We start from the raw sequence: 16,749 nt of genomic DNA, 5'->3' as shown, positions 1-16,749 counted from the left end.
TTTATTAATGACATTACATACCAAATGTGTAACAAATGCTTTGGCAAGAAATATACTCATACTAATTTAGTTCCAGCTGATATGTCTCCTTGTGTTCTCTTTTCATGGTTTCCCAGCTATTCTTTTGTATCTTATTCTCACTTTTCTTTCCCCAATCCCTTTCTCCTTTCTTGCTGTATTCTTTCTATCCACCAGTCCTCTTCATTTGTAAATACATGTTTTGCAAATTTACACACATCTCACCAATAATCTTTCCACTGGCTCTCTCAAAATAAAATTACAGGAAATTATTCAATGACAAAAATTACTACCTCACAGAGGAAGTTCTTGGCCTGTGATCTCTGGAATCCATTACCCAACCAACATGGCATTCTAGCGGAGGGTTTGTACTATGTCGTGTTTTTCTTTTCCTTGGAGTCTAAGAAAATAAATGCAACATTACAAAGTATTTCCCTGATACAACTGCAGTCACTTTCTGAAAACTGGAAGATCACAAATGATCAGGTAAGCCACTACTTCCCCCAAAACTAAAGCTCATAGTGTTTCATGCTGTGTCTAACACATTGTGAAGTCATATGAAGTCATAAAACTCCAGCATAATAACCCAAGAACCAGTCTTAAATAGAAATTCAATGTTTGTGGATATTTTGCCTTTTCATTATGGAATTTCTACTAAAAGATGCCATCTCTCAGAATTGGAGAAGATATCAATAAGATGAAGTTGTTTCAAAAACAGTATAAGCTATCTTCCCCTTACAAAAAAAAGTGAAAATAACTAACAGCACTGTTGCATTATGTTAATAAAAAAGTTTGACCTGATGAAACTTTATGCACGAGGTTTTTCTGTTTACCTTTACATCAATGGATCTTGTTTCTTTAACAACAGGATAGAATCTTGGTGTTTTGTTGGGATCTTGTAACCTTGGGGTACGAGGTGTTTTGGGTGTTCTGCCAGGATGAATTCTTGGAGATTCTGGAACTGCTGTTGGCAGTGAACGAGCCACTGTTGTTGGAGGTACTTCTACAACACCAAAGAACTTACAAGCTAGTTCATCTGTTAAATCTGTAAACAGAAAAAAAGACCAATATTGCTAACATGCTGGTATACAGAAGTGTTTCACCTTCAGCTGACATTTAATTGACAGACACAGAATCTTTGAAATTCATTTCTATTCTACCTAAAAATTTCTACATTACTTAACAAAGGACAAAGTATGAATTTATTGATGCAGCCCATTTTGTTAAACCTCTAAATCTAAATTAACCCAATTAATGCAGTTTGGGTTTTAAAAGCTCCGGCTAATCAAGTCATATAAAACTCGCTGAAAAACTATTATAACTTGTAAAGAAAGTTAAGGAAAATTTCACCTCAAACTATCCTTTTCTAAATTACATCCACTGGTAGAAGCCATGGTTACATCTCGCAAATCTCTTGCCTTGATTACTGTAACCTTCTGTCCATCCTACCAACTCCAAAATGGTTCAGTTAATCAACCCAGGAGATATCCAAGGTATACAGAAAAGCCTTTTATACGAAAAGGCAGACTGGCAATTTTAGAAAAGCAACAGTAAAAGGATTTAGCAAGAGTAAGTTAGGGGAGAAAAAATAAACGTAGTATAAAAATAAGTTGAACATATTTTAAGAAAAACATCAGTGATTTTCTATCAAGCCTTCTATAAAAGCTTGTTAAACTTGATAAATAAATTTTTAAAAGGTAACATTACTTAAGATATGCTTGTTGAAGTCTCAGTATTCTATGGCTTTAGCTCATTACAAGAAAGTTGTCATGTTGCCAACAGGCATGAAGAGCTAAACATTGGGGAGAAAATTTTGCACAAAAAACTATGGAGAACATGTTGACTATTGCTGGATTTATGTAAATTTTAACATACAAATGTTTTAGAAAATTTAGCTCTTTTTCTTTGCTTTTTAAGCAAACATCTAATAATTTTAAATCAGATAGATAATCTGTACTTCTTTCCCCCAGGAGTCAGTGTTTTGTTTCCTGATTCCATTCCTCCTTCCATGTATAATGTAAATAGTAATGTGTGTATGTATTCCTCTTTCTGCTGCCAGATGGAATTAGACTTACTTGTAAGAGACAAGCTAGGTGCCTAACTTGCTTAAGCTCTTTTGAAATCCCACTAGGTACCTATCTATATCTTTAGGCTCCTAAAAACCTTTGAAAATCTGGCCTTTATAAATTGCAGCCACTAGACTGCAACGTGGTCACACATCTGAACAATGGTAACTTTGTCAAAAGTGCCTAGGTGACTCATGTCCACATTCCATTTTCAAATCTAACTTAAGCACTTCCTAAGTCTCACTGACTTTTTATGAGATTCTAGTTCCTCAGCACCTAACTCATTTTGAAAATGGAACTTGGGCTCTGAAGTCACTTAAGCTCTTTGGACAATTTTCCCCCAGTCTAATTCTATCCAGGAACAGCTGGGGTAACAAACACCATTGTTTTACACAAAGAGGGGAAATGAATCATAAAAGATCTGAATCTTGGGGCAGATGGGTATAAATGCTATCTAAAATTCCTAGAAATCTCAAACTAGACAAATACAAGTTGAAACAAAGGCCTGTACATATTGAAAAGTATTTAAAACCAGTATTTAAAACCCATTTCTTTGATTTTCAATATTCTAATTCATTATGTTTCTGTAAAATTACAGTAGCAATTTAATGGAAATAAAACTTTCTTAAAACAAATTGTGAAATTTTGGTAACATACTGTATTCATTTATGGAAACGGTTAATTATCTAAAAACTACTTAAGAAAATAAGATTGGCCATACTGTATCAGACCAATGATTCGTCTAGCTCAGTATCCTGTCTTCCGACAGTGGTCAATGCAAGGTGCCTCAGAGACAAAGAACAGAACAGGCAATCATCAAGTGATCCCTCCCATCATCCACTCCCAGATTCTGGCAATCAGAGACTAGGGACACCCAGAGCCTGGGGTTACAGCCCCACCATTTTGGCTAAAAGCTATTAATGGACAGATCCTTCAACTAATAAAATTAAACTGCTTTTAAATTATTATAGTGAGCATCAACACAAGATAGGACACAGCCTGATAAGTTCAATTATTTGATGTACTGTATAGCAATATCATGAAAACGTCAAATTCAGTGATATGACATGCAAATTTCAAATGATGTCCATATCAAACGGAAAAAATCTTTGGATTATAAAATATTTATCTTTTCCTTAAAATCTATAATCTAGTGACCATAATGCCTCACTTCAACAACAATTTTTGCTTTGCATATTGTGATGGCATATTGCACCAAAGATCTCTTTCTGTTGGTCTACAGTAGTAGTGAAATAACTGAAATTCTTGCTTATGTATAGCGCTGCTGATGCACATACAGGAAAATTAACCAACCAACATATGCTCTTTCTAATGCAATACAGGCTAACCAACACATCTGCTAGATAGAGATTTGGTTAAAAAAAAAACAAAAAACCAAAAAACAAATGACTACAGGCAGAACCAAAATTAGGTCACACGAAGTGTCTTTAATGCAGGATTTCTTAAACACCCCTCTTGCAGCTTTCTGTAGGGGCTCCACAGAGCTCTGTTCCTGATTCCCTACTCTTCTCCCACTATACCTTATCTCTTGGTACACTCATCCAGAAACAAATTCAACTACCACCTCTACACAGATGATTCAGAGATCTACCTGTATTGCAACCCTGTCTCCTGCTGTCTGGACTAAAATCTTGCCTCTCTGATGTCTTCTGGGGGATATCTAGCTGTCAGCTCAAGCTCAACATGACTAAAACAGAGTTCTTGCTCTTATTCTTCCTCCCCACAAGATGTCCCCTCGTTTCCTACTTTCTGGATTACTGTAGACAACACCACCAGTCTACGCTGACTAAGGTGTGTAACCTGGGTGTCATCTTTGACTGGGACCTTTCTCTAGTCCTCACATCCAGGCTATGTCTAAGTCTTGCTGATTCTTTTTGCATAACAGCTCTCAGATATGGTCTTTCTTATCCATCACACAGCTAAAACTCTCTTCCAGGCTCTCATCATCTCACATCTCACTTAGTGCAGCGTCCTTTTCTCTGGCTTTCACAAATGCAGTCTTGCCCTGCTGATAATGTTCTTCACAGCAGCATTCTGAATGGCTTTCGACCATGTCACCCTTCTCTTTCAAGAGATGTAAATTAAGATTACATCAGATTTTAATCAACTTTTCCATTATTTCAGTTATTTTATTAAAAAAAGGTGCATTCTCTCTGGTTACAGAACCATTAAAACACGTTTATTTACAACTAAATAGAGCCTTTATACTAGATTATGATACATCTTTTTGCTACCTCCTATGGTATAGTATAACCATATACATTTATTTAAGCAATTACAGAGTTTCATATTTTCAAATTCTTAATTGTACACATTTTTAGTATGTTGGAAAATGAAGAATGATATATTGCTTATTTTACTAGGTAACTTTTTGCTCAAGATTTGTGTCAAGCTGCATTAGGATGGTAACTGGAATTTAATTGAACAACAGCATATAAAATGTATTTGTATTAAACAAAACAAGCTCTTAATATAGTACATAAACTATTGTGCCATATTTAAAAAGCTTGACTTTATAAACAGCAGCCTTTAACTCAAAGTTTTCAATAGAAGCTCATGGATATAGCATTATAATCTCTTAAAACACTTAAATAAATATAAATTTAGACCTTAACATATTTTGTATCAAATTCAGATTTTATTCTAAACATGTTTACTTTTAAAAAGAACATCTTATTACAATTAAAGTAACAAAATTAAAAAATCATCCATTTTTATCCATCCTGCTCTCTTAGCATCCCTTCACTGGCTCCCTCTTCTCTATCACATCAAACTAGCTACTTGTGTTTAGTTTCCAGGCCCTTCATGCTCTATCCCCACCCTCTCTCTCTCTGTCCTTCGGTACCAGAAAGTTTACTTTAATCTCCAATTGGCTCATGTTGTCAACCTCCATTGTGCACTCATTAAACTTTCAAACAAGCACCTTTGTGCTTTCTCATGTGCCACTCATGCCTGGGAAAAACTTCCTTTAAACATTCACAAAACTAACTTGTTATCCTCCTTCTAAACCCTCCTGACAATTCTACTTTGCTGAGATGCCTACAAAAAAACTTCATACAATTAGGCTGCTGGTGTGCTAAAACCATTGCTTATCATGCTGACCAATACTGTCTCATTGTTTCCTTGTACTTCCCTGTCTGTATCCATCTCATCACTTGTTTTATATTTAGATTATAAGTACTTAACGGCAGGGACTGCCTTTTTGTTCTGTGTTTGTACATTCCTAGTACAGTGAGGTCCTGGTCCATGACTGAAATTCTTAGGTGCTACAATAATACAAATAATAAAATAAAGAACAATTATATTACCTTGTGGTGATTTTGGATGCCCTGGAGGAACTGCTTGGTTTGGATCAATGATAGGTTCAGGTATAAAACTGTCAAACTCTTCTTTACTGATGAGATTTAGTTTCTTAAAATTTTCAACCTCGTGCTGAATTTGAAAGAGAAAATTGTACAATTACACAATAGAAAAATGACAAACAGTGACACTGTATATCAACCTTAAAAATGACAAGTTCATAGAACAGGGCTTCACAGGCATGCAGCATCAAGCAGAATTCATTCACAATTGATCCTACACAACCCACAGTCTTTTCTGTTGTATTTAAGAGGATGGGAGGTTGCACACAGCAGGCTTCTGAAGGAAAATGGAAAGATGAAAAAGTCCTTAGGTACGTGCAATCAACTTGGATACAGAAGCAAAGTTTGCACCCCTTAGTAATTTTTACAATGACCACATTCATCAAACTAGAAAATGTTACCCTATTTTCACAAATGGGGAACAGACACAAGTTAAGTGATTTGCCCAAGGTTATGCAAGAAATCTGTGGCAGAACAAGGAACAGAACCCTGATTTTGAGAGTTCCTGTCCTGTGTGTTTAAAAATCCACTGGCTATAGACTGAGATGTTTGTTCTTTAAGGATATAGGTCACCTTAGTAGTATTCCATATTATAGTACAGGAACTAAACTTCAGCAGGTTCACTCCTGTTTTGTGGACCCATAGATGGGCAAGGAAATAGAAATCTAGACTAAAATGATGTTGTGGGTATAAAATCTGATATTTCACTTGCACTTTCATACCAACTAACTTTATAGATGATAAAAAATTAAAGATTACTTAAATCATTGCACTGTAAGTTTAAGTAACTTCAGTTTCACTCCCTCATATTCTAGCCTACCCTCAAAACCGGGAAATCAATTTGTCTTTCCTATGGACACATTGCATAATTGCATTAAATACAAGCTGTTTGCAACACAAGAAAAGATATGAAAAGTCTAAGTTATCCATTGTATACTCTTAGGCTATGTCTACACTGCTGGCAGTGCAGGATCAATTTTACAGGTTCAACTGAGCGGCAGTAAAGACTCACTGAATCAAACCCGGACATTGACTCTGTTAATCCACCCAAGAAGTGTAGTGCTGCATTGATGGAAGGGCATTTCCCATCTCCGCAGCGCAGTGGAGACACCGCGGTAAGTAGATATTAGGAAGTTGACGGGAGATACGCAAGTTACTGTATGTAGCTTGCGTATTTCCCGTCAACTGCTGCCAAAATCCACAGCCAGTGAAGACCTTAGCATTCAAAACACTACCTGACCAGCCTAAAATACCCTAATGTTTAAAACACAAAAATATTCTTTCACTGGCCTAGACCTAAATTTGAGGCTGAAGGGATACAATTATCCTGAATTTATCAATCTCTGCTACTTAGAATATACAATGGAAAGCATGACAGATGATATGGAGTCTCATCTGCAAGTAATTACATTGCAATCAGAAGTTAAAATTAAAATAATTACACACATACTATAGGTATACATACGATTACTTTCTATTTTCTTCCACACAATTAGGTTTCTGATAGTATAAGTAGCAGTAAGAACAAAGTCAATTTTAGGCTTGTTCAGTCAAGCATCCTTTTAAAGTTGTATAACCAAAATAATTACCTTCATAGCTGTAGAATCATTTTCACCCTGCTCCCTCCACAAATCCTGTTCATAATAGTATAAACCATCATTAATAACTTTAGCAAGTTCTGATGTAATTTTTGCACGAGACACGTGGTTGCCAGTGCGATCTCCACCAGGATGTTTTCTCATATAAGGTGGAGTCTGTGTTACAATCAAAATCTTGTTTACATCGTGGTCATCAAATTCATAATCTGAATCGCTGTCTGACCAATCAGTAAATGTATTTTTGCGACCTTCTATTTGTTCCATCTCCTCATCAAATAAAAAATCAAGCTCTTCTTGTTCCTGTGAAGGTGCGGGCTGCTGTTGCTGACTTGCTGTGTGATCAAGTGTATGCACAGAGTCCTAAATGAGGAAAAGGAACGTATGACATTTTTGTTGAGAAACAAATTACTTGGCTATTCCATTATTTCTCTTAATGGATACTGACAGGATCATCTCAACAGATGAAAACAACAAACCTTAAGGGGAACATTTTGAAAAGCATTTTCCAAAGGTACAAATAAATGGCTGTTAGGTATCTAACTCCCACTGACTTGCAAAGATTTCTTAAGCTTAGTACAAAGATTCAAATCACAGTGCTAAGGTCTGTAGAGAATTCTGACACCAGCTTTTCATTAAATTCTCGCACACACTTCAAAACAAAAATTTTCTCAACAGATAACTAAACACCTTCAACTGTGCCACTGCATTTGGGCCCTATTTTAGGGACTAATTCATTTCCCAAAATTAACAATAATCTTTTCTTCTACTTTAATAGGACCTGGAACAGACCTTAAATACCATTAAGATTCCAAATTAAGATAATTTATTACATATATATTACATGTACTGTAATATCAAGTGAGGTGGTCCATTATGAAAAACTCTTGGTTCAATATAATGGATAGTTTTATGATCTGGAGTAAGTTTAGTTTATTCTGTTCATACAGATTTGCAAGTATCCTGAAGTGCGTTAATTAGGCTTAGGTGAAGGTATCAGCATCCCCTCTCACTACATGGCAATGGTAAGCTATAGTATTTCAGAAAATATGCACACAATGAAATCTGGAGGCGGGGAATACGTATCAAGATAGCTAACAATACCTTCAATTTGATTGGGGATGGGCGATGCCTCTTTTTCACTTCTATCCAAGGCTCAGAGTCCAGATCTGGCAAACTTGTAGACAATCCTTTAGACATTGTTTGAAGGTTACTTGTTTCAGTGCTTCTCTTTGGGCTTAGTGGACTTCCCATTCTTGGAGAACTTGGTGCAGACTCTAAAATAGTAAATTAGTTGTGTATTCAGCTTTTTCTTTTGATTGTTGAATTAGAGAGATTTTACTTTCACTGTAGCTACAGTTCCTATTTCTAAAAGGTTTAAATATGACACTGATCAGAATTTTTTTTTTAAAAAGTCTCAATTACTTACTATTCTGTGTTTTAAACAACACTATTGATGACTCCAGAACACATGAAAAGTGCCTCTGATGGCCTTAGACATGGAAGTTATACACAAAACAAACAGCATGATTATTGACAAGTTCTCCCAAACTACCTTCCACCTCTAGGGGTGGGCAAATAATTCACTTTCAACTCCCATTCTGTCTTCGACCTCTGCCAACATTTCCAACAAATGTTAAGTATGTACACTTGCAACCGTGGGTTTTTAATGTAGCATGACAATCTTTTTACTAAGAACTTGAATACAATCCCCAACTAATAGCAAAGACCACCAAATAGCCAGATAACTTTTTGTTACTACCAACTTGAACAAGATTCTAACAATGGAGAAGTTGTATTCTATTAGCAATATCTTAAGACAATTCGCCAGATGTCTCCATGTAATACAAAAAAAGGTTAAAAATCATTTGGAACCTTATCATTCCCCTTAAGAAAACTTATAGCCACAGCACATCTAAGAATTATAAAACACAAATTGCTTACATTTTACTCACTGCCAAACCAGACATTATCTATCAGCTCCTTTCAATCCAGGGTGTGGTCAGCTCACTAACAATTTATGTGTTGGAACAGGCTCTATTCCTTGGCTCCTTGTCGCACACTAGTTCTTTCTTCTGCCCCAAAGCTCCTTCAGTTTAAAAGTGATCTCTGGATGTTGAAAGAGTTAGGGCAGAAATAGAAGGTGGCTGAGGAGCCTAGCATCTGAACTTCTTTACCAAGTACTTAAGGTGGTCATTATGAGGTCAAGAAGAGTTACTTGTCTTCAGTCACTAGCAATATAAGGCTCCATTCAGCTGAACAGTTATTACTAGTGAAGTTTAATTAATCCAGACTGCCTTACCCCATCCATTATACTGTCAAGTGACCACTGTAAACTAAGTATGTACATTTCTACATAAATGAACTCTTACTTTAAGTTCTCCTTCAAATTAAGTTAAACATATTGAAGGATGGGTGGAGTTTGGGAGGAGACTGTACATGGGTGGATGGAGAAATCCTTGCACTGCCCAGGGTTCCAGTCCTCTAAGAAAGTCACCTTCAACAACAAAAGTGATAGATTTTCATCTGGTAAACAGCCTGGGGAAAGCAAGGGGACAGCATACATAATACAAGGGGTTGCCTTGAAAACAGTCAAGAATAAGTCAGTTGAAATAAATGGGATTTGCAGCATGCCAAAAAGCAGCTATGAAGGGCTCTGGGAGAGTTCTTAGAATCATGAAGATTAGGGTAGGAAGGGACCTCAGAAGGTAATCTAGTCCAACCCCCTGCTCAAGGCAGGACCAACTCCAGCTAAATCATCCCAGCCAGAGCTTTGTCAAGCCATACCTTAAAAACCTCTAAGGATGGAAATTCCACCACCTCCCCAGGTAACCCATTCCAGTGCTTCACCACCCTCCTAGTGAAATATCCAACCTAGACCTCCCTCATTGCAACTTGAGACCATTGCTCCTAGTTCTGTTATCGACTATCACTGAAAACAGCCTAGCTCCATCCTCCCTGTAACCCCCTTTCAGGTAGCTAAAGACTGCTATCAAATCCCCCCTCATTCTCTTCTACAGACTAAATGAGCCTAGTTCCTTCAGCCTCTCCTCATAAGTCATGTGTTCCAGCCACCTAATAATTTTTGTTGCCTTCCACTGGACTCTTTCCGATTTGTCCACATCTTTTCTGCAGTGGGGGGCCCAAAACTGGACACAGTACTCCAAATAAGCCCTCACCAGTGCCAAATAAAGGGGAATAATCACTTCCTTCGATCTGCTAGTAACGCTCCTACTAATGCAGCCCAATATGCTGTTAGCCTTCTTGGCAATAAGGTCACACTGTTGACTCATATCCACCTTCTTGTCCACTGTAACCCTCAGGTCCTTTTATGCCAAATTGCTGCCTAGCCAATCAGTCCCCAGTCTGTAGCAGTGCATAGGATTTTTCAGTCGTAAGTGCAGGACTTTGCACTTGTCCTTGTTGAACCTAAGATTTCTTTTGGCCTAATCCTCTAATGTGTCTTGGTCATTTTGTATCCTACCCCTGCCCTCCAGGGTATCTACCACTCCCCCAAGCTTAGTATCATCTGCAAACTTGCTGAGGGTGATATCCACCCCATCCTCCATATTATTAATGAAGATATTGAACAAAACTGGCCCCCAGCACTGACCCCTGAGGTACTCCCCTTGTTACCGGCTGCCAACTAGACATCAAGTAATTGATCACTACCTGTTGAGCCTGATGATCTAGCCAGCTTTCTATCCACCTCATAGTCCATTCATCCAACCCACACTTCTTTAACGTGCTGATAAGAATACTGTGGGAGACCATATCAAAAGTTTTGCTAAACTCAAGGTATATCACGTTCACTGCTTTCCCCACATCCACCGAGTCAGTCATCTCATATTCAAGGCAATCAGGTTGGTCAGACGTGACTTGCCCTTGGTGAATCCATGCTGATGGTTCCTGAGCACCTTTCTTTCTTCCAAGTGCCTTAAAATGGATTCCTTAAGGACCTGCTCCATGATTTTTCCAGGGACTGGAGGTGAGGCTGACCTGTGTGTAGCTCCCTGGATCCTCCTTCCCCCCCCCCCCCTTTTTTTTTTTTTTTTTTTTTTGGAAGATGGGCACTATATTTACCTTTTTCCAATCATCTGGGACCTCCCCCAATTGCCACAAGTTTTCAAAGATAATGGCCAATGGCTCTGCAATCACATCACAATCACAGAGTTTCACAAACAAGGATTCTGGATCAAACATGTCTTATGCCCAGCCTGACTCTGAATCTTCAAACTGAGGTCAAAAGTAATTGCAGAATAGATGTAGAACAAGAGGTGATCACTCACGTACACATTTATTAGATTATGAAGGGTGTTGTACATGAATGCTAAAAACAATGAAAAGTTTTGAACCCATCCTTAGAGAAAGAAAGGACAAGCAGTTATTAGCTGTTGAGCTTCAAATATTGGTAGGAACATGGCTCCTGCTGGTAAGGCTGTTATGTATTTGAGGAAAAACACATGAAGTAGTCTCATCATACTGTGATAAAACTCTTTTCATTCTACTAGTATCCCTGGAGGATGTTAAATAGAAGCCACTAAAGTCAGACATTATTTAATCAACAGGTTCAAATAACTTGCATCCAAGGCTGAAAAATTGCTGGCTGAGGAGCTCACCAGACAGTTAATATTGATTTTCAGTAAGTCTTGGAACACTAAGGAAGTTCCTGAAGACTCCAAGAAAGCTAATGTTGTGCCAATTTTTAAAGAGGGTAAATGAGATAGCCAGGGTAATTATAGGTCTGCCAGCCTGACATTGATCCCAAGAAAGATAATGGAGCTGCTAACTGGGGACTCAAAGAATTAAAAGAGGATGATATAATTAATGCAAATTAACCTGGATTTATGGAAAACAGATCCAGTTTAATTAACTTGATATCTTTTTTTGATGAGGATTACAAGTTTGGTTGATAAAGGCAATAGTGTTGATATAATAGAAAATTCTGTAAGGCGTTGGATTTGGTGCCACGAGATTTTGATTAAAAGAAGAGAATGATATAAAATTAACATGGCACACATTAAATGGATTAAAAGATAGCTAACTGATAGGTCTCAGAACGTAACTGTAAACGGGGAACTGAAATTAAGCAGGTCTGTTTCCACTGGGGTCCTGCACATTGGGTTTTGGCCCTACACTAATGATTTTATCAATGACCTGGAAGAAATCAAAATAATCATTGATAAAGTTGACAAAATGACACAAAAAGTGAAGTGGTAAATAATGAAGAGGACAGGTCACTGATTCAGAGAGATTTGGCTCGCTTGGTAAACTGGGCTGAAGCAAACAATATGAGTTTTAATTCGGCTAAATGTACACTTCTGGGAACAAAGCACACAGGCCATATTTACAGGGTAGAGGACTCTATCCTATGAATCAGTGACTCTGAAAATTTTTTGGGGATTGTGGTGGATAATCAGCTGAACATGAGCTCTCAATGTGATGCTGTGGCCAAAAGAGCTAATGTGATCCTAGGATACATAAACATGAACCTCAAATAGGAGCACAGATGTTATTTTACCTCTGTATTTGGCACTGAAGTCACCACGGATAGAATATTGTGTGCAGTTCTGGTGTCCACAATTCAAGAAGGATGTTAATAAATTGGAGAGGGTTCAGAGAAGAACCACCAGAATGATCAAAGGATTAGAAAACAAGCCTTATAGGATAGACTCAATGAACTCAATCTATTTAGCTTAACAAACAGAAGGTTAAAGGATGACTTGATCACACTCTGCAAGTAACTACATGGGGGTAGGAAGATTTAAAAATGGGCTCCTTCACTCTAGCAGAGAAAGGTATAACACAATCCAATGGCTAGAAGCTGAAGCTAGACAGATTCAGACTGGAAATGAATACATTTTTAAGTTACAGTAATTAACCACTGGAACAATATGCCAAGGGATTCTCCATCCCTGACAATTTTTACATCAATATTGGATATTTTTCAAAAAGATATGCTCTAGGGATTATTTGGGGGGGGGGGGGGAGTTCTATAGCCTGTGCTATACAGGAGGTCAGACTAGATGATCACAATAGTCCCCTTCAGCTTTAGAATCTATTAATTATTCTAAAGTCAGTTTAAAGGTATTAACAGGTATACCCTAAAGATGTAGTCCTATGGATAGGAATATATTACAGCTTGCTCCTTTAGGAAAATATATGTTTTAATAGTTAATGTTATAATATATGACGAGCAAAGAAATTCAGTATTAAAGCTGAATCTCTGTAATGACTCTCTACATTCTTCCATTTACCAAAGAGACGGTAATCTTAAAAATCATGCACATCTCTTGGAAAAACTTGTTGGATTAAAAGACCGAATTGCAACCTGAACCACAAGTTTACTATCTTTTGGCACACTGTGCCTTTCTAGCTGTCAGCCTTGCAATTCCCATTCCAACCAGCGAACTGAATTTTACCACACTTACTGTTCCTACTATGAAATCAAATATTAATGAAAAATAAAATGCAGGCTTGTGGGACTAGACAGCAGTTTCTCTCAAGATTTTGTTTCTATGAAATAAATCCTTTACCAGTATGTGAGCCAAAAGCTTTGCCTGGTATGAATTCTGGACAATTGATGAGCTGAGAGAAGTCAGTTAGTGGCAGATTCCGTGAAGGTGGACCAGGAATTGGCCATTTTTCTGGGTCTACCCTTTTCCTCATCTTCTGATCCACTATTTCCACTTCGGTACTGTCCTTTAGGGCCTGTGTGATAAACATGTTTCACCATTAAAAATGTACACATCTTCAACACCATACTACTGATAACCATATCTTTTGTGAATCTCGCAGTGAAATTAAACATCCCATGGTTATCTGGGAGGAAATTTAAACCAGGTCACCCTCTACAGATCTTTACATTACTTTCCGATGTGACCAGGAACACTTTTAACACTTTGAATGTCAAGCTCTCAAACATCTGCATGCCAAACATTGGTGATTATTTCGAAGAAAACTTATCTTAAAATTATGACGTTTAATACCTAGAAGAGTCAGTATAAAATTCAGCACCACTTATTCAGTACAATAATTTTGATCAATCATTGTGGCATACAGTTTCAAACATTATATTCAAACGTTATATTTTTGAAGCCCAGACACAGAGCATAAACTAATCAAAAAGTGATTATTCTTTATAATTCCTTATTTACGGGGCAGTGTTCAATTGCAATATGAAGCAAACTGCTCTTGTGGACAATTAAACAACAAAATGAGGTTGAGGGGTTTAGCAACTGCCAAAGTGCAATTATTTTCCAGTGTTGTTGTTGCTATATGACAAAGATCCAAGAAATAATACCAACAAAAATACTGCTTGACTTACAAGGATTTGGAAGTTGGGTAACTTCTTTCTTCATTTTGGGTGTTTGTTGAAAAACAGGGAGCTGGCTCAAAAAGTGAATAATTTTGGGTAGTCTGCATAATGGAATGGTCTGTCACACGGAGTTGGTTAGTGTAAGGGTGACTGGGTAATTAGTATTAATCTCTAAAATCCAAGTGAAATGGAAAGATAAAAACCAACTGCTGACTGAGCTCTACAGGATTGGTTTCTCCTTCCCTTTTTGCTAATAGGTTTACATCTTGGGTAGCTGGTGGAATTCTCCTTTGACATGAGGAAGGATGCAGTGATTGCTGCTAGCTGGGAAACTCCATTCCGAGTCATGTGGAGAGAAATGACTGGCCACAGCCTTATTGACATATAAACCATACTTTTAAGGCCTATAGCTTGCCTATGAGTCAAAATCCCAGAGTGCTTTGGGAGTCATGCTAAGGAGAGGGAAAATAACTTGCTGAGAATTACTAGCCAAGATCTGACAACAATTTACAAGAGTTTTAAGCAAGATATATTATTTTTAGTGATGCATTAACAATAAGAAACAAATGCTTAGGTTATCAGTATTTAACATGTTTACAGAAAAGAGATAAACATTTAAATATACTGGAAATTTATGGCTAAAAATAAGATGTTATTTCCTCTCTTCACACAGAGAACAAAAGTGTCAACAGGTGGGCTACAAGAATGTCAATTCATAAGCCAAATTCAGAATAAAAATAGTGCAAGCTAATGATTTCACAAATTGTGGTATTATATCTTTCTGTTATTCACTGTCTAATAGACTAATAACACTCGACTGATCTGACATCTCTTTAGATTATTAAGTAAATGGAAACCCTTGTGGCCCATTCGGGGACCTCAATAGCCAGTATTGATTGAACCTGACAAAGCAGAATCACAACCTACTTGCCAGGAATAAGATCAAGCAGTAGGGAAGCTGGAAACACTGATTGATAGGCATCTAGCAAACTAAATGTATCCTGCAGCCAGGCACCTTTTGGGGAAGGTAAAGTTAAAACAAGAAATAACAGATAAAGTGAACGCTAACCTGCAAGACGCCATAAAAAAATAAAATACTGGTTAATAAATATACTGGAATATAAGAGCTCTTAAATTCAGTTAAATATTAACATATTTAGTTTTTAATTACCTGACAAATTAATTTAATTATTTTAGCAAGGTTAATTCATTTAAACTTTATAAAGTTTTGTTTTTTTAAGGGTGAAATTACCCAAGAACATAACATTTGTTTTCTGCATCCTGGCATGACCAAAATAAAAAATTCCTAACTTTTCTTTGCTTTTTTGTAATAAGACCACATAAACAGTTTTTCTTTACTTTAATCTGTGACCAAGACACTTAATTATTGAGGCAAGTGGATTATTAGTAATTTTCAAAAAAGTTAATTCATTTTATTTGCCTCTAATCCTTTTGCTTTATGCCCATAAAAATGCAGTGTGGTCAGAAGTAATAAAACCTTGTGCACCAAAATTAATCTTAGCAACAGGGAGCTGTTTGCCTATGTATGGAGGGAAGATGCTGCTGGGGATGGGCCAGAGCAAATCCACAACAATCTGATTTATTTGGTACAAAATGTCCCCCACAATAAAACCACGCAAAGTTGGAAACGTTAGACTGGTGGTCACAGAAGAAAAAGGATGTGAAAAAGTACTTAAAATTGCTTCATCTGTGCTCCGAATAATGCTTTCCTGTTATTTAAGGGCTGTAAGAAATGAAATTTTTAAGTTAGCCTAAGTGACTCCATTTTGTCCAGCTGTCCGCAAGGAACCTCAGGATTGCAAAAGGCCCCTGTTATCAGCTAAAGCAGAACATCCCTGCAAGATCTGGATAGTTCCAATTAGCAGGCAAAAAACCGCATCAGCAAAAACATAAAACAAAAAACTAGTGCAGGGACCAATCACTTTTACCAAATAGCCTTATCTTCTTCTGCAACCTTGTATGGTTGCCAAGTATGCCTGTGTAAGTTAAGCTACTGTGCATGTGTTTGCTGTTTATATGCTTGTATAAATATGTAGTAAGGCATGTTTTCAGAGTCTTTTGTTCACTGGCCACCTTTGGCTATGTGACTGATCTTCTGCAAAATAAAAGTTACGGAAACTGTCTGAATTCCTGTGTGGGTTTCTTATCTATGCAGGGCAAAAAACTACTTAAAATCTTTTTTCCAACAAGGCCTAACACACAAATGTAGAATGTTATAATATAACTTTAGCGTCCCTGTAGTGAACGGCTGAACAATTCATGACATGCAGACATCATATGGATCTACCACCTTAGTTATAACGAATCCTTTAATTCCTGAACTGCCCACAACCACTACAATGCCATAG

At 37.1% G+C, this 16,749-nt stretch overlaps 1 protein-coding gene across 3 annotated transcripts in view; it reads right to left on the bottom strand.

Annotated features, from left to right (window-relative positions):
* LARP1B (La ribonucleoprotein 1B) overlaps positions 1–16,749 on the bottom strand; it is a 119,930-nt gene that overhangs the window by 11,535 nt on the left and 91,646 nt on the right. For all 3 annotated transcript variants that reach the window (XM_067530173.1, XM_067530174.1, XM_067530175.1), the window contains 6 exons: positions 13,599–13,773; positions 8,167–8,339; positions 7,057–7,425; positions 5,414–5,537; positions 852–1,063; positions 312–418 (listed from right to left, as the gene is read on the bottom strand). In XM_067530173.1, coding sequence (XP_067386274.1) covers positions 312–418; positions 852–1,063; positions 5,414–5,537; positions 7,057–7,425; positions 8,167–8,339; positions 13,599–13,773 — 1,160 coding nt within the window. The remainder of the gene's footprint in view (positions 1–311; positions 419–851; positions 1,064–5,413; positions 5,538–7,056; positions 7,426–8,166; positions 8,340–13,598; positions 13,774–16,749) is intronic.

Source organism: Emydura macquarii, unplaced genomic scaffold, assembly GCF_026122565.2.
Source record: "Emydura macquarii macquarii isolate MOO-44397 ecotype Brisbane River unplaced genomic scaffold, CSIRO-AGI_Emac_v2 contig_3044, whole genome shotgun sequence".
NCBI lineage: Eukaryota > Metazoa > Chordata > Testudines > Chelidae > Emydura > Emydura macquarii.
Note: the sequence above shows the minus strand (reverse complement) of the source record. Positions and strands in the feature narration are given on the sequence as shown.